The sequence below is a fragment of the Nomascus leucogenys genome, chromosome 9 (assembly GCF_006542625.1).
Source record: "Nomascus leucogenys isolate Asia chromosome 9, Asia_NLE_v1, whole genome shotgun sequence".
Taxonomy (NCBI): domain Eukaryota; kingdom Metazoa; phylum Chordata; class Mammalia; order Primates; family Hylobatidae; genus Nomascus; species Nomascus leucogenys.
This window is the reverse complement of record NC_044389.1, coordinates 36133434-36152586: the sequence shown is the minus strand read 5'-3', so window position 1 is coordinate 36152586 and position 19153 is coordinate 36133434. Positions and strand designations below refer to the sequence as shown.

At 35.4% G+C, this 19153-nt stretch overlaps 1 protein-coding gene across 1 annotated transcript in view; it reads right to left on the bottom strand.

Annotated features, from left to right (window-relative positions):
• Nucleotides 1–19153, bottom strand: part of LOC100589965 (transmembrane serine protease 11D) — a 63688-nt gene that overhangs the window by 37842 nt on the left and 6693 nt on the right. The window contains exon 2 of the mRNA XM_003268426.2: nucleotides 952–1073. Within this exon, the coding sequence (XP_003268474.1) occupies nucleotides 952–1073 (122 nt within the window). The remainder of the gene's footprint in view (nucleotides 1–951; nucleotides 1074–19153) is intronic.

The following is a 19153-nucleotide window of genomic DNA, read 5'->3' as shown; positions in this document are numbered from 1 at the left end:
TGTTTACAATTGGACATACTGTGAGTTATATTCTTTCTCTTTTTCTCTTAACACTCACACATACCCATGTACACACCTGCACACACACACATGATTTAAGTGATTTAATAGAATTATATTTGAAATAAAAATAACCTCAAAGTGTATTTTAAGTGAAAAAATTCTAATATATGATATTATTTAGTAACATATGACATATTTTACATATCTATGTTAAAGCATCTGAAAGAGCCTTCACAGAGATTTTTAAGGAAAGTTGTTTATGAATTAGCACGATATGTGTATTCTTTACATTATTTTTTCTTGTCCATGTTGTCTATTTTTAGTGATATAATAATAACAAATTAAACAAAATAATAGAGACAAATAACTAAAGAGCATAATGTTTTAAAAAGTTTGACTTTACCCCTTTTAACATCTGAACTGAAAATTTATCTCCTGACCATCCTAACTGTTAGGCTTGTAAGACACTGTTTTCAGAAGACAGAAGCATTATTTGTTAATAAGTATGGACAAATACTTAGGTACATCCAGATTTTAGGTGTTGAAGCTTAAGGTTCTTTGCAGTATTTCACTGTTATGATTTTATCAGGTTATCAATGAAGGAAATCATAGTATTAATGAAAAACAAAATGAGTAAATTTTAGCATCAGAAAATTATTGAGAGTTTTTTTTCCTTTGGATAGAACAATTCTTTTTTGAGTAACAATGTTTGGTGTACTCACAAGGTATGTTTGGGGCACTAAAATTGGCCAAAATAGGAAAGAGAAAAAATACTGATTGAGAAAAAATACAGATATGAATCTGTATTTGGGGAAGAATTATAAGTAAGATATATAATCACATTATATTAAGAAATAAAAGCCATAGTAAAAGAAAGAATGCCAAGCTTTAAATCTGAAATTGTATGTAGCTATTAAATCTGAAGAGTAATGATGTTCTGGTACTTACCAAAAGCTAAAAAGTAAACAAGTAGAGCTATGATGACTGCCAGGATCACTACCGCTGCGACGACAATGAAACATACTACATATGGATTCAGAAATCTTGAAGTCGAAGGTACACGTGCCGGCCTTACGAGAGAGAGATTAAAGAACGTCATTCATGTCCCTGATTTCATCCATCATTTTAGTGCTCATGATTGTCTTCTGTCTTTCCCAGTCTCTTATCTGGCACATGGCTCTAGCCATAGAAACATATTCCTAGAAATGAAACTGAACTTAACAAGGCTGTCCTTAGTGGTTTCTCTTTCAAGTTTTTTTTTTTTTTTTCAGCACAAAATGATTGAAATTCAAGTAGTCTGATGGAAGAAGAGGGAAATCTGACTTATGGTTTGGAGTTGCTTTCCTTTCTGCCAATTGATAAAGTTTTTGAGAATAACAAAAAATCATTGTCTGTTCTACTGCAATGTCTTCCAAAATTCTATGCTGGACACTACTGTAGTAATCAACCTTGCTTGGGCACCATCCCCAAGGCTGTACTGAAGAGAGATCATTTGGATGGGAAGAAGTGTCGAGGAAGATAAAGAAGCAGGGGTGGGGTGGTAAGGGGGTCAGGACAGTAGCGTTTCTCATTGCAAGATTCCCCATATTATTAAAAATCAGCAGAGGCATAGAGCTAGGATCAGGGAGAATAGCAAGTAACTGAAATGAAATAGAACTGCTCCAATAGCCGATGATGTATTTGATTTATCATATTTTCCCCATGAATTTGTACTAATACATAGTCACACACACTGACACTGGGAAAGTCACCAGAGGAGCTGGGTGTGAATTCCAGTTTTACCCTTTGTTTGCTTGGAGGTCATATTGTCATTTATCTGAGATTTTCTTTATCTGAAAAATGGGAATAATAATACCTACCTCAAAAGGCTGTTTTGAAGATTAAGTGGGGTCATGTTACGTGTTACAAAGTATATATTTGTAGTTCAATAGGTTATCCACTTGGCTGTGAACACCTTGAAGGTAAAGATAATATTCATGCCTATGTTTAACATAGGCAAAGTGTTTAACACTTTGCAGAATGCTTGGGTTATATAGGTGTTTTGTAAATATGTATGATATTTATAAATATTTATCGCCTGTGTTAATTCTTGACATGTTTCAGATTTAAAAGACTCAACAGAGCTGAGAAGCAGTTATATTTAGGCATATTCTAATTTTTATATTTTTGTATTTTGTTTTGCCAACAATCTGGTATAAGTGAGAAGGGTATGTTCTGAGGGTCAGTGATGTGGGACACATTTCACTGCAATGTTGCCTGCTATTGTTTGGGCTCTACTCAACTCACAAGCCTATAAAAGGGCACTTCTTGATATTTTGTATTGTGCCACCTGCACATTGTATGCTGTGGCACTGGAACTAGTAACATTTCAGAAGACTGTTGGAAGCAGACATAGACTTGCCAATTTTCCATTTTGTTGAATAAACACAGGACAGTTTATAAAAATTGACCGTGTTCAAGCATGATCACTTTTAAAAAGAGCATTGAAGTATCTAACATAGGAAGAAAATAACCTCAGAAAAATTTATATTAAATGCTATAACTTTATGATGTCTTTTTGCTGTATTTGTCTTATTTGTTCATTTTGCTACACTAGTGAAAACTGGCTTTCCCTCACATGGGTTGAGAGTCCAGTGTTCAACAACCACTACTGTAGTAATTTTCTAGTTGAAGAAAACTGTCACTTTGCCATTTGCTAACTATTTGAGTTTCAGTTTACCCATTTGTTACCTCATGGGGTTATTGTGCCTGTTACATGCAATCACAAATGCATAGTGTCTGGTGTTTGTGATTTCAGTAATTAATAGTGGCTGCTGAGTAGTGAAAGAGTTAAAAAGAGACAGAGCTGGAGGCAAATGTAACTCCGAAGGCTAAACAAATCTCAAATTGTTCCTTTCTGCAACAATTAGGGATGGATTTTGTTTCCAGAGATGAGCTGATATGTCAGGATCTGTAAGTGTGGAGTGAGAATAACTGTAAACAGGATTAAGCTGGAGGCTAAAATCTCCAAAAAATGAAATCGAAAGGCTAGAGTCAATATATGCTTTAACTTGGATGAGCCTCCCACGGGAATGACTTTACAGCCAATTTTACTTTCAGTTCACGAAAAACATCTTGAACTCAATAACTGAAAAGCACGAGGAGACAAATGACTCAACAAACAAAGGGTGTGGAGCCCAAATTACCTTACGCTCACAAGCCATAACTAATTACATAAGAATGAATTGTTCCACCATGTAGAAACAACTGAAGAAACAGCATGCTTCAACTTTCAATAGCATGTTCAACTTCTAGTTGAACCTCTGAACGTTGCTAACGCAAACTAAATTGTGCACAATATTTACTCTAAATGTGTTTGTAAACACTGAATTTTCATTCATAATGCAATGGAAATCTGTGAAAGAAAATATTTTGCTTTTAAAGCAGGGTCTTGGTCAGTTAGATTTTTAGTGCTTGCATTTAAACAGCAAAGCAAATATTCAGTTGTGACCCGTTTACCCAGTTTCCCTCTCACTCTTTCTCTTTTTTATTGACTTGAAAAAATTGCATGAGGGTGGAAAATTTAACTTTTTATACTTTTATTGTGAAAGCCGATCTGTCAGGCATTGTACATGTACGTTGTCAATCTTCACGATCTTTTCATAGCCTTGTAAATTCTGTATTATGATTGCATTCTAAATATAGCAAAGGTGAGGCTCAGAGAGTGAATAATTTATGTTTATTCAGGAGTGACAGAGCTGGAAACAGAAACCAGGTAAGTTTGAATAAAGAGACATGAACTTCCGCTCACATACACTTCATCCCTAAGCACATTTGCTTCACACTACAGAGAATGGAAATGCTTTGGGTTTCATGTCTCTCATGACCTCACCTTGGGGAAGCAAAGGGAATCAATAGCTATTAATAATAATATTTCTTAAGATATATCTTCAGCCCAGACCTCTCTCTTTGAGCTGCACATCATCATTTCCAATTACTAATTGAACGTGTTGTGGGTGCTTTACAACCACCTTAAATAGAAAAGTTCAAAACCACAATAGCAAAGACTTGGAACCAACCCAAATGTCCAACAATGATAGACTGGATTAAGAAAATGTGGCACATATACACCATGGAATACTATGCAGCCATAAAAAAATGATAAGTTCAAGTCCTTTGTAGGGACATGGATGAAGCTGGAAACCATCATTCTCAGCAAACTATCACAAGGACAAAAAACCAAACACCGCATGTTCTCACTCATAGGTGGGAATTGAACAATGAGAACACATGGTCACAGGAAGGGGAACATCACACTCCGGGGCCTGTTGTGGGGTGGGGGGAGAGGGGAGGGACAGCATTAGGAGATATACCTAATGCTAAATGACGAGTTAATGTTTGCAGCACACCAACATGGCACATGGATACATATGTAACAAACCTGCACATGGTGCACAGCTACCCTAGAACTTAAAGTATAATAAAAAAATACATATATAAAAAAAAATAAAAAATTAAAAAAAGAAAGTCTCAGCAAGCATAGATCTGAATACAACTCATAACTCTAATGCTCAAACCATGACCTTGGGCGACTACATTGGGTCTTTAATTAATACGTGTAAAAACTGATCAGAATGGAGCTCAGGACCTGATGTACATGCAATAGTTGTTGGTTATTATTATTGCCAGTCATAGTGTTGGTGATTCTAGCATTATGTCTCAATTTCCTTTTCTAACAAATAGAAAAAAAAAACTGGTCTTGCTCAAAAAAAAAAAAAGAAAAGTTCAAAACCGAACTTGGTATTTTTTCTCCCATTAGACTGTAGTGTTTGAGGATATGCCCAGGGTTGTATTAAAGAATTTTTCTACAAGACATTTTTTCCAATTAAAACATGATCATTTCTTATTTTTTTAAAAATTTCCTTTTTTCTAATATTAATCATGTCTTTCAAATGAAGGAACTGAGATATGAAAGATTTCTTTAATTTATTTAAACTTCTAAGCACAGTGTTTAATTCCTACATCATAAAACACTTCTAAGGGGATGTGAAAAGGGAACTAGACTAGAGCTAGGAGATGTGGATTCAAGTACTCTTTCTGTCAAATATAAGCTATGTGATCTCACATTAATCATAACTATTTTAAGCTTCAGATTTCCAAAAAATTTTAAATGGTAAAGACAATACCTTCCTCATAATTTGATTTTTTAAAATCAAATAAAACAGTGTATACACCAATGATTTGTAAACTGGAATTTAAGGTATTAATATAGAGGCAACTGAAGTATAACAGCAAAATCTCTAGAACTGAAGATTTTTCTGCCAGTAACTGTTGTGTGAGCTTGGATGAGTCCTTTTAATATTGTGGAATCTTAGTCCCCCTGTGACATGTTGGTGATAACAACAGTTATTGTACAGTATATTTTGTGAGAATTAGAGCAGATGACATGCATGCTGTATAAACTATAAAGGGCTAAATAACCATAAAAAACTTTTGAGAAAAATAAATTTTTAATTAGTTTAATTTATTTATTACTATCTATTTATATTTCAACTTACACTATCAAGAGAAAAAAACGCATTTCTTTAAAGTATTCAGTATTACCCGTTTACCGATTTACCTATTTCACTTTTTCTCCACACTTTTTATCTTGCTGTATATCATTCTTATCACACAGGTAACTTTATAGTAAAGAAGAGGAATGTGTCAACACCTACCTCCATTGAGGTACTTTTGACGTAGAAGAGTCAATACTAGTCTTCTACTCTTCTGTAGTAATTAATTTCTTAACTCTCTAGACTGGCTCTGCGAGAAATGCTCAAAGGAATTCTAAACATGGGAATGAAAGATCAATACTCACCTATCATAAAAATACATGAAAGTATAAAACTCACTTGTCTTATAAAACAATTAAAGAAATGAGAAAGAGAAAGAAACAAAATGGCAATATGACAGAACTCCACCAAACCATGGGGCTTATAAAACAATTACAGAAATGACAGAGAAAGAAATAAAATGGCTGCATGACAGAACTCCACCAACTATATGCTGCTTACAAAAAACTTAACTTACTGATAAAAGCACTTATAGACTAAAGGCAGAGGTATAGAAAAATATATTCCACACAGATGAAAACCAAAAGAGAATAGGAGTGGCTATGTTTGTATCAGACAAAACAGAGTTTGAATCAACAATAGTAAACAAAAAGCAAAGAAAGTTATTATATGATAACAGAATCAACAAGAAGACATAACAATCCTAAATATATACATATCCAACACTAGAGCACCCATATTCATAAAACAAATATCACCACACTTAAGAAAAGAGATAGACAGGAATACAATAATGATGGAGAACTTCAGCACCCGCATTGACAGTACTAGACAGATCGTCGAGACAGAAAATCAACAAAGAAACACTGGACTTAAATTGGACTTAGACCAAATGGACCTAATAGACATTTACAGAAAATTCTGCCCAACTATCACAGAATATACATTTTTATCAGTACATGGAACGTTCTCCAAGATAGACCATATATTAGGCCACAAAACAAGTCTGAAGAAACTTTAAAAAATCAAAATTATATTTGGTATCTTCTCAAATTACAGTGGTCTACAACTAGAAATCAATACTAGGAGGAACTCTTAAAACTATAAAAAAAAAATGAAAAAAAAAAAACCCAACATACTCCTGAATGATCTTTGGGTCAATAACAAAATAAAGAGGGAATTAAAACAATTTTTGAAATGAATGAAAATGGGGACAAAACATACCAAACCCTCTAAACTATAGCAAAAACAGAGCTACGAGGGAATTTTATATCATTAAATGCCAATGATGTACCTTAAGGAACTAGAAAACAAGAACAAACCAAACTCTAAACTAGCAGAAGAAAATAAATAACAATGATCAGAGCAGAACTAAATAAAATTGAGACCAAAAAATTACAAAGGATCAACGAAAGAAAAAGTTGGTTACTTGAAAAGATAAAGAAAATTGATAGACTGCTACCTAGACTAGCCAAGAAAAAAAGTGCAGATTCAAATAAACAAAATCAGAAATGAAAAAGGAAACATTACAATGATATAGAAATATAAAGACCGTTAGACACTACTATGAACAACTCTATGCTCACAAACTAGAAAACCTAGAGGAAATCAATAAATTCCTGGAAAAATGTAACCAGGTAGAAATCTACCAGGTTTAATTTACAGATTAAACCAGGCAAAAACAGAAATCCCAAACAGACCAATAATGAGTAGTACAATTGAGTAAGGAAAAAATATCTTTCAACAACAACAAAAACCCCAGGACCATATGCATTCACAGCCAAATTCCACAAGATGTATAAAGAAAAACTGATGCCAATCCTAATGAAATTGTTCCAAAATATTGAGGAGGAGGGAATCTTTCCTAACTCATTCTATGACTCCAGTATTACCCCGATACCAGAACAAGACAAGGGCACACACACAAAAAGGGAAAACTATAGGCCAATATCCTTGATGAACACTACATAAAAATCCTCAACAAAATACTAGAAAACTGAATCCAACAGCACATCAAAATGATAATATGCCATGGTCAACTGGGTTTTATTCCAGGGATGCAAGTATGATTCAACATACACAAATTGATAAATGTGATTCACCACATAAACAGAATTAAAAACAAAATGATGATCATCTCAATAGTACAGAAAAGGTATTTGATAAAATTTAGTATCCTTCCATGATAAAAACCCTTACAAACTAGGCATAAAGGGCACATACCTCAAAACAATAGAAGCTATACATGATAAACCCACAGCTAACATCATACTGTACAGGGAAAAGTTGAAAGCATTCCACCGAAGACTTGGAACAAGGCAAGGATGCCCACTTTCATCACGTCTATTAAACACATTATTTGAAGTCGTAGAAGAGCCATCAGGCAAGAGAAAAAAATAAAAGACATCCAACTTGGAAAAGAGGAAGTCAAATTTTCTCTACTGACAATATGATCTTATACCTAGAAAATCCTTAAAACTCCTCCAAAAGACTCCTAGATTTGATAAATGAACTCAGGAATGTCTCAGATACAAAATCAATGTACAAAAATTAGTAGCATTTTTATACATCAATAATGACCAAGCTGAGAACCAAATCAAGAAGTCAATCCTACTTATAATAGATTAAAAAATAAAATACATAGGAATATATTTAACCAAGGAAGTAAAAGATCTCTACAAGGAAAATTACAAAACACTGATAAAAGAAATGGAGATAATGCAAACAAATGGAAAACCATCCCATGCTCATGCATCGGTAGAATCAATGTCATTAAAATGATCATACTTCTCAAAGCAATCTACAAATTCAATTAAATCCCTATCACAATACCAATGTCATTTTTCACAGAATTAGAAAAAAAAATCCTAAAATTCATGTAAAACCAAAAAAAAGAGCCAAATAGCCAAAGCAATTCTAAGCAAAAAGAGCAAAGCTGGAGGTATCATATGACACGACTTCAAATTATGCTACAAAGCTATAGTAACCAAAACAGCATCATACTGGTATAAAAATAAACACATAGATCAATGAAACAGAATAGAGAACTCAGAAATAAAGCCACATACCTACAGCCAACTGACCTTTGACAAAGTCGACAAAAACATACACTGGGGAAAGGACACCCCATTTAATAAATGGTGGTGGTAAAATTGGACTGCTGTACATCAAAGAATAAAATTGGACCTCTATCTCTCACCATATGCAAAAATTAAGTCAAGATGGATTAAAAACTTAAATTTATGATCTGAAACTATTAAGATGCTAGAAGAAAATGTAGGGAAAACTTAAGGACATTAACCTAGGCAAAGAATTTATGATGAAGTCCTCAAAAGCAAATGCAACAAAATAAAAATAGACAAATGATACTTATTTAAACTAAAAAGCTTCTGCAGAGCAAAAGAAATAATCAACAGAGTGAGCAGACAACCTGAAAATGGGAGAAAATATTTGCAAGCTGTGCATCTTACAAAAGGCTAATGTCAAGAATCTATAAGGAACTCAAATAACAACAGCAAAATAACACAACAACCCCCTTAAAGAGTGGACTAAGGACATGAATAGACATTTCTCAAGAGACATACAAATAGCCACAAACAAATGAAAAAATGCCCAATGTCACTAATCAGAGAAGTGCAAATTAAAACCACAATGAGATAAACTGTTACACCAGTCGGAATGGTTATTAGAAAGTCAAGGTATAATATGTTGGTGAGGATGCAGAGAAAAGGGAACACTTTCACACTTTTGGTGGAAAAGTAAATTAGTAAAACTTCCATGAAAAACAATGTGGAGACTTCACAAATAATTAAAAATAGAACTACCATTTGATCCAGCAATCCAACTACTGGGTATCTACCCAAAGGAAAAAAATTATATCAAAAATTACCTGTACTCATATGTTTATTGCAGTACTATTCATAATAGCAAAGATGTGTATTAAACCTAAGTGTCTATCAACAGATCACTATATATATATATATATATATATATATATATATATATATATAAAAAATATCAGAATACTACGCAACCATAAAAGGAATAAAATCATGTCTTTTACAGCAATATGGATGGAACTGGAGGCTATTATCTTAGGTGAAACAACTTAGAAACAAAAAGTCAAATATTGCGTGTTCTCACTTATACACGGGAGCTAAATAATGTGCACACACAGACAGAGAGAGTAGAATAATGGAGACATGGAAGAGTGGGAGGGGAAAGAAGGATGAGAAATTACTTAATGTGTACAGTGTACCCTATTCAGGTGATGGCTACACTAAAAGCCCAGACCTCATAACAGTGCAATACCTCCATGTAACAAAACTGCACTTCTACCCCTTGAAACTATTATAAAAATTCCTTCAGTCAGAGGAAGGAGGAGGAAATGCCACCAATCTTCATAGAATATGTGACATGTGAGCTATGCCTTGAAAGATGGGTAGGCCTTCTGGGTAAATGAAGAAACGGGAACAGAAGAGGTAGAAGTGCAAAGTATGTTTGGCGAAAAGTAGTTGGCCCAGTGTGGTGGTTATAGGAAAGCAAATGGAAAATAATCTAGAAAAATAAGGCTGGTCAAGATTATGGAAGACTTTGTGAGTAATGGATTTGGACTCTTTCTTGGCTTTAGGGTATCAGTGAGCTTTTTGAGATGAGGAGTTAAAGAAAAGCAGCAGTGTTTTAGAAAGGTTAATCTGGTGGCCCGGTTGGGCTGCAAGAGGTGGGAGTTATGAGGCAGGAGGTCTCATTGTGCAGACAAATTTATTAGTCCCATCAGACAAATTTATTAGTCCATTCATGGGATATGACGTGCCAAGGGCCATGTAGGGGCTGTGTGTGTGGAAAAGAAAGGGTTTAGGAAAATGTTGAAGATGAAAAATTAGAACCATTCCCTGGTAGAGAATTCAGTGCCAAGGGCAAGAGTGGAAGTCCAAGATGAAACTTTGAAGACTGAGCTTGAGTGACTGGGGATTTATTTATACTAGTCACATGACTAGACAGTTTGAGTTTTTTTGAGATGTTCTAATAATAATTTTCACTTCAGTAACTGTTAGTATTTTTGTGTTAATTCCCAGCAGTCAGCTGTTAAGATGGGTCTTGGCTTAGCAAAAGTCTTGGGACTGGAAGTGTTCTTTTTTTTTTTTCTGCTATGACTTTATTTTTTTATTTTTATTTTTTATTTTATTATTTTATTATTATTATACTTTAAGTTTTAGCGTACATGTGCACAACGTATGTGCCATGTTGGTGTGCTGCACCCATTAACTCTTCATTTACATTAGGTATATCTCCTAATGCTATCCCTCCCCCCTACCCCCACCCCACAACAGACCCCGGTGTGTGATGTTCCCCTTCCTGTGTCCATGTGTTCTCATTGTTCAATTCCCACCTATGAGTGAGAACATGCAGTGTTTGGTTTTTTGTCCTTGCGATAGTTTGCTGAGAATGATGGTTTCCAGCTTCATCCATGTCCCTACAAAGGACATGAACTCATCATTTTTTTGAAGTCATTATCTTAGAGGTAGTATCTGAAGCTCTGAAAAAGAGTATTGGAAACCACTCATTTCACTGCCTTTGGATTAAAAAATACAGACCTACAATATAAATCTCTAGGCATATATGTAGACAGACATGAATTTGATATAATAAAGAATTTCCCATTACTGTAGCCTTAGGTATCTAGTAATAAGAGGAAACAATTGGCAATTATGATTACATAGATGTTATATAATTTATAATAATGTATGTAACATATATATGCAATATTACAAGTATATAATTTAGGCAGCTATCAGTTAATATTTATAATCATATGATCATACCATTACCATAAGTGAAATAATTTTACATATGAGACGAAAAACACAGACAGTGATTTATGACCGGGAGAAAATGAAACTTTATGTGGCTTACAAATAGAAAAGAAGGAAATATGAAATTCGTTCTGTACTTCATTTACTAGCATATGCTAATTCTTCAAGAGTTACTGGTGATGAATGAAAACAACGTAAATAATTACTCATGCTGGCTGCTTGGGTGTGTGGTTATTTAATAAGTTGGTAGAAGGACCACACCTATTACATTAAGCCATCAATCAGTAGCTGGTTATTTTAGGTACTTAGGGCACGGTATAATGAGACCAAGTTCAAAGGTTTAATTTTATATAGATTTTCCCGATTAGTTCACAGATACAGGCTCAGCCCTTATTCTTATTTGCTATTTTCCAAATTTGTGCTCCTTTTTTTTAGCAAACACCCTCCCCTGCCAAAAATGGAAGGAAGTCTCTAATTAAAAAAGATGGTTTTGGCACAAGCTACCTTACCTGTGGTGCCACACTGATCACCCACTAAGGACTTCATGCTGAGTGTCACATGCTTTTCTTGTGTGTGGCAACATCATTTTTGCATATTTTAAGTTTTCTAGAATATTTAAAATAAAATTTTCATAGTGAACATGTTTATTAGACATCCAGGATAACCATGAGTATTTATCTTGTAATATTTTGCCTCTTAATTTCTTGGTACTGCATCAAGACATTACTTCCAGGAATTTCTAATGTGGTCCCATATCTCCTTCAGTCTGTGACTTTATGTCTAACTTCACTCTACCTCCATATCCTGTTCCAGACATCCTCAAGCACAATAGGCCCTCTCTACCTCTGGGACTTCGTGCTTGCCCTTCCCTCTGCCTGGAACACTCTTACCTCAGGTTTTCACAGGGCTTGCTCCCTGGCCTCTTGTATGTCTTTGCTCAGTTGATGTCTTCTCAGTGAGACCTGGCTAACTACTCTATTAAAAATTGCACCTCCGGCCGGGCGCGGTGGCTCATGCCTGTGATCCCAGCACTTTGGGAGGCCGAGGCGGGCGGATCATGAGGTCAGGAGATCGAGACCATCCTGGCTAACATGGTGAAACCCCGTCTCTACTAAAAATACAAAAAGTTATCCGGGCGTGGTGGCGGGCGCCTGTAGTCCCAGCTACTCGGAGAGGCTGAGGCAGGAGAATGGCGTGAACCCGGGAGGCGGAACTTGCAGTGAGCCGAGATCGCGCCACTGCACTCCAGCCTGGGCGACAGAGCAAGACTCCGTCTCAAAAAAATAAATAAATAAATTGCACTTCCTCTCTCTGCTTTATTATTATTATTTGCTTTATTATTTTGCAGTACACTTATAACTTTCTAATATACCCCACAATTTACTTATTTTGTTATCTGTCTCCCTCCACCAGTTAAGAAGCTCCATAAAGGTGAGGATTTTTATGTTCCTTCCTTTCTTCCTTCCTACCAACTCATTAATGCCTTTATTTTAAAAGATGGTTATCTCATTACTTTGGCTTCTGTATATTTAATACATTCAAGAACTGTTCCTAGGAAGGCATTGGCTAGGAGCAGGAATTGATTCTGGTGTTGAAAAGTCTGTAAAGGAAGGTGATGAATACTAAAGCCAAGAGTCTTTATTCATTAGTCAAGCTAATTTGCAGCCTTTTCAGGGAAAGGATTTCTTGACTGCAGACTTATTTAAAGAAACGCAAAGTGTTTCCCTTTCAAGTCAGAGCTGTGATACAGCTCTGCACTCATAATTTGCAAGGCAAGAATTTTCAGATGCTGTTTCTGATCCTCATATGCTATATATCTTATTTTAAACTGAAGGAGATTGTATATCTGTATTGTCACTCTCATACCTCATCTTCCTCAAGCAATGGTATAGCTAGGAGGATGGTATAGGCTGCTGAGTAGGGTTTCAAGAATGCTGCTGACACAAGTTGGTAGTTTGCCATGTTTTCCTTCACTCAGCATATATCCCCATATTGAATAATAGGGTCAGCCTTGCATGATTATTAATAGATGTCTGAAGACTACTTGCCATTTCTGTGAAGAATCAGTTGAAGACTTAAAGACATATTCTGATTACTGCTCTCTTACACTTAATATACACTTACTTTGCTAAGGAAAGTAATCTTTTCTGGCATTTTGCATCTGCCCAAAGTGTGGATTCTTGCTTCCATAATTCAGATTATGAGGCCTTTTCTGTCTGCAAATGAGCATGGTGGTAACATGGTAGGGGTGGCGCCATCTATAAAGGTGAGTCTGCCTAAATGATTTGAAAACAACAGAACAATTGGAAATATTTTTTCTGGAACTTTATGATGCTAAGAGTTTAAGTAAATTTCTCTAGGAATCACCAGATTTGCAAAGTGATGGGAGCAATACGTTGTTGACTCTACTGGTGTTTAAGAACATGTACTGAGTGTTGGTAACCTGTTTCCAAGAATCATAAGAGAGAGAGCCCTGACAGGTTAGTTATGTCCTTACTGATTAATGTTAGTTAGGGATAGCCCAGTATGTACTGTAGAGGGCACTGCTGTTCAATGTTAATATTTTTTTCTGAGTTCTACAAAGTGTAGTCATTCATAGAGCCATGAAGCCCATACTAGTTTCAAAACAAGAAACAACTACTTACAGACCTGCTTGCTTCCTTGCCTATTTCCCCCCAAAATGGCCAAAATAGAATTTTTCCCTATCTGGATTTAGTTTCCAAATAGGTAGGTTTTCTTCCTCCTTTCTTTCATTCTTCATTTTCATTTTCTTTCCTTTTTACCCCTTTATTTTTAACTACAGATGTTTTCTAACCTTTATTGGCACAAAAAAATTTTGCTGGCTACCGTAAATTATAAAAAATACTCATGACAGTTTAAATATGTGGTATTTTACTGTAAAAATGCTCTTTGGGAAATGAGTACTTGAATATCATGTATATTTGAATATCTTTTGGGATGAAGAAAATATTTTGAAATTGGATTTTGGTGATGGTTGCACATCTCTGTACATATACTAGCAATCATTGGATTGTGCACCTTAAACACGTGAAGTTTCTGTTTTATAATTTTATTTCAGTAAAGTGGTTAAAATTAAATTTGTCTTTTAATGATTGTTAACTTAGTGGAATAACAAAATTACCAAGTTTCCTGTGTGTAATTGACAATGAGGGTGGGCTTAAACTTCCAGAACAGAAAAAGACTCGGCCCATTCAGTTCAGGTTTCAATGCTATTTCCTAGGTAGCAATTGTTAATGAGATACTGGAATACAGGAGTGTGTTAGTATTGATGGCAAGCAATTTGTTACACATAATGGTTAAAACACAGCAGAGTTTTGAAATGATTTACTTCTTATACAATTTAAACTGCTTAATTCTAGGATAATGTTTCTCCTACCCCCTTGCATTTTTGTTTTGTTTTGTTTTCTGGGTGGAATTACAAGTAGTGCATTGGGAATTGCTTTAAACCTGGTTGGACTCGTGGAGATGTGTCACATATTTTCATCAACTGTCATATGTCAGAGTGGATAAAGGACTGAAAAAGCCTAGAGAAAAGTTCATGTTTAACCTCAAGATGCCAAATGACAAAAAGCCAGTTGCTCTTTGCACGTTTCCAATTCTATTTCTTCTTTTCCTTCTGTAGCCCGAACTGATGAAACAGCAGTGTTTCCCACACTTATCAAAACACAGAAACATTTATTTCTGAAATACCCAGCATTTTGAGGAGCACAGTATTCCCGGAACTCAGGAATGTGCTGCTCTGTGAGTTCTAACTTGCCAACACTTTCAGTGTTTCTGCAGGAGAGGAATGGGGAAATCTATTGCACACTCAGGTTAGGGTCATGTTTATTCATATTTAAATACACAAGCAAATGTCTTGCTGTACCTGTCTCTTCCATTCTGGGAATCTGAGAAACTAAGCCTGTAACTTGTAGCTTGTAGCATGAATGATGGAGTAGAATAAATAAGAAAGAAATATATCATTAAATGCACAGGTTAAATAAATAAAAATTTATTAATAAAGAGCCTAAAGAAAGAAAGATGACATTTCAGCACATATTGGGTGAAATAAGTTGTTTAGTCCAGCACTTCTCAATTTTTAGTGGATATGTGAATTGCCTATTAAAATGCAAATTTTAAATTAGTGAATCTGGGTTGGACCTGAGTCTGCATTTCCAACAAGCTCCCAGGTGACGTCAATGCTATTGGTCCAAAGACTGTGTTTTGTGTAGCAAGGGTTCTAGATGCAATTACATTAGAAACGATCAGAGAAAAGTGGAGTGATTGTACTGAAGGCATCGTAGATCCTTTTCTGTTTCCTAAAGTCCGAGTAAATAGGCAATCCCCTTTGCTATAGGATTATGAAATGTTCAAAGCCTTAACTTATTGCTTCATCAAAATACACTGACCCTATTATAGAACTACAGTCATGAAACATATAACAACATCTTTGTCGATCACAGACCACATGTATGACAGTGGTCCCATACGACTGTTATACACATTTTTAATGTACCTTTTTTATGTTTAGATATGTGTAGATACACAAATATTTACTATTGTGTTACGATTGCCTACAGTATTCAGTACAGTAACGTGCTATACAGGTCTGTAGCCAAGGAGTAATATGCTGCATAGCCCAGGTGTGTAGTAGGTTATATCATCTAGGTGTATGTAAGTATACTCTATGATGTCTGCATAAGGACAAAATCGCCTAACGATGCATTTCTCAGAATGCTTCCCTGTCAAGTAACGCATGACTGGTGGATCTATGTTTACTTTCTATAGGACATAAATCAATGAAGGATTTAGAAGTTGCTACACACAGCTCAGTGTGATCTGATTTGTAATGTGCAATAGAAAGTGTCAAGATATTCTCCACTCATTGTTATCTCTACAAAATGTGTCCCGAAAAGGTGAGAAATTTGGTACATTACACTCTAATGGCAGTGTTTTTTGCTCCAAATGTGTGCATCCTCCAATGTTTGATTTTACCTTTATAGATAGATGTAAACCATAACGTTGGTTACAGTGTTAAAAATGTTGGGGATGGGAGTGAGGAGGTGAGAAGGGAGGCACCGTGAATGATGGAGTACAATAAATAAGAAAGAAATATATCATTAAATGCACAGGTTAAATAAATGAAAATCTATTAATAAAGAGCCTAAAGAAAGGAAGATGACATTTCAACACATATTGGGTGAAATAATTCAGAGGAGATGATAGAGTAGGGAATCCAGAAATTTACTGAAATTATTTTCTCACAGCAGCTAGTTGAGGGTCATTTAGTAGAGAGGAGTGGATACTGGAATCAGAGCCTCATTTGTATTCATCATGGTTCATTCTATTTAACTATATCTACTAAATCATAATCGTTCTCACAGAAAAAAAAGGTGACTTTTAGTGAATCATGGACCAAACCCGAGATTAGTTCTTTGAAATGTGCTTGAGTAATATTTAGTTGCATCAATATATTTTTAAAAACAACATCTTGCATTCAATCCCTTCTGAATTTAATCCTACTGGCTTCTTGCCTAGATTGTCTTCAGAAGCAGAGGAAAGAATCAAGCTTCTCAGTTTTATTTTCCCAGGAGGATTTTGTGTTACAATGAAATGAACAGAGTTCCAAGGTCTATGGAATGAATACTTTTGATGCCTATACAATGTGTTCCTCAGAGCTTATGAAAAATGCCACACATCTATTCTCTTATCCAGGGAGGCAGTGTGCATACTGGAGAGTGAAAGGGGAAAGCTGTTGTCATCAGAAAAAGCTGCTCCACAGGAGGCAAGTCCCTTCTTTGGATTTCAGTTTTCTTCCTTGTCATTGAATGAAGAATCAGCAAGTGTCTTCATCACCTTCACACTGTTCTCTTCATCCTCCCTTCCTAACAAGAAGGTTCATTCTTCCTTCCCATGGCTAGTCCGTGGATAGATCCTCCCATGACTCCTACACACTCTCAATCTTTGCAAACACTTTATTCCCCTGAAGGTCTGTCTGCTCATATATTTATTACCTGTCTCCCCATCCACAACCCGTCCCTACAAATAAACTGTTCCATGAGAGAGACAGCACAGCTGAGAGCACAGACCCTGAGACTGGACTAACTGGGTTCAAATCCCATTTCTGCCATTTATGTGCTGTGTGAACCTGGAAGTCACCTAACTCCTCAATTTCCTTGTTTGCAAAACAGAAGTGACAGTAGTACCCACCTCCTTGTTATGAGTCCAATGAATTAAAAATTTGTTAACACAACTCAAATAATGTCTGGCATTTGGCCCTATGTCAGTGGTTGGTAAATCAAATAGATGAAAGCAAGCACTGACTGATTTGTTTTCTGCTGTGTCTCCCAGAGTATTTAATGATCTGTTCATTAAGTGAATCTGTACAGTAAAAGGATAGGTTAGATGATGGAAGGTAGGCTCTGCCTACCTTGTGAATCTTGCCATGGAATCTAATACTGGCACAAATAGTCACATAAAAAAGAGATTTCCTTCTGTCTCCTGAACAAATGTACTTGTTTACTCTCTTTCTTCTCTTTTTATATAAAGATTACTATGAAACACTAGTCCTGTCCAGAGGCCTGTGTTTTTAATTACTACACTGGCAGTGCAGAAAGGTAATATATTACAATAGTAATAACCATGAGTTTTATAATCAGATAGACCCATGTGATCACTGGGAAGTAACAAAACCTCTCTGAGCCTTAGTTTCCTCATCATAAAATGGAGATAGTCACATGCCTCAGAGGGTTGTGAAGATTAAATGAGATACTGTTTATAAAGTACTTAGATTCTGTTGTATGTTCAATAAATTGTAAATTTGGTAGTCTTTCTATGTGTAGAACCTAACTTTGGCTAAAAATAATATATATTTTTAAAATATATAATAGAATATATACATTTTATTTTCATTTTAAAATATTTAATTGACAAATACAATTTTACATATTCAAGGTGTACTACATGATATATTTTTATAATAACATTTTATAAGATTGATGGCATTTTGTGGAATCATAGCATGTTAGCAATGGAAGAGAGTTTCAAAAATATCCACTCTGACTTTGCTATTATGCAGATAAATAAACTGATCTGCAGTGAGATTAAGTGGCACCACAGAGGGGCCAGCATTTAGACCTCGACTTTTTTGTCTGTGCTTTTTTTCTGAAGCCTTATTGTTTTTTGCAACCCAAGACATGGTGGGTGCTCTATAGATACAGTGCTTATTGAATGAATGTTGGAAAAACTAATAGCTATTGAATACTTATTGCAATATTCTGCCAAGCACTTAGAACATTTTTTTAATGGCCAGATAATTGTCCTTCCCTTAAAGTACTCATGTCTTACTGAAGAAGGATATTACATAGCCCCCTTAGCAGCATTTCCCACCCTTGAATATCCCTTTTTATTGAAATACTCTTTTTCTTTTGATTTCCATGATTCCATACTCTTTTTCTTTCCGGCCCCATCTCCTCTCTAAATATCTTTTGGGTGTGGGTAGGGGACGGAGGAAACGAGACTGGCTGCTGAGGTGTGGTAACTTTAAACTGGCGATAGGTATGAGGATTCATTCTATTGTGCCCTGTACTTCGGTATATCTTTAAAATATTCTATAATTAAACAGTTTTTTTTTTAAAAAAAATCTTTTGCTAGTTGCGTCTCCTCTAGTCAACCTAAGTGTCTGGTGTTGCTCCATGCTCTGTCCTGCGTGTTCTCCTTTCTCTCTAGTTGGTCTCATTCGGTCACTTTCAATTACCATCTAAGCCAATGGTTCTCAAATTTTTGTGTGCGTAAGAATTACTT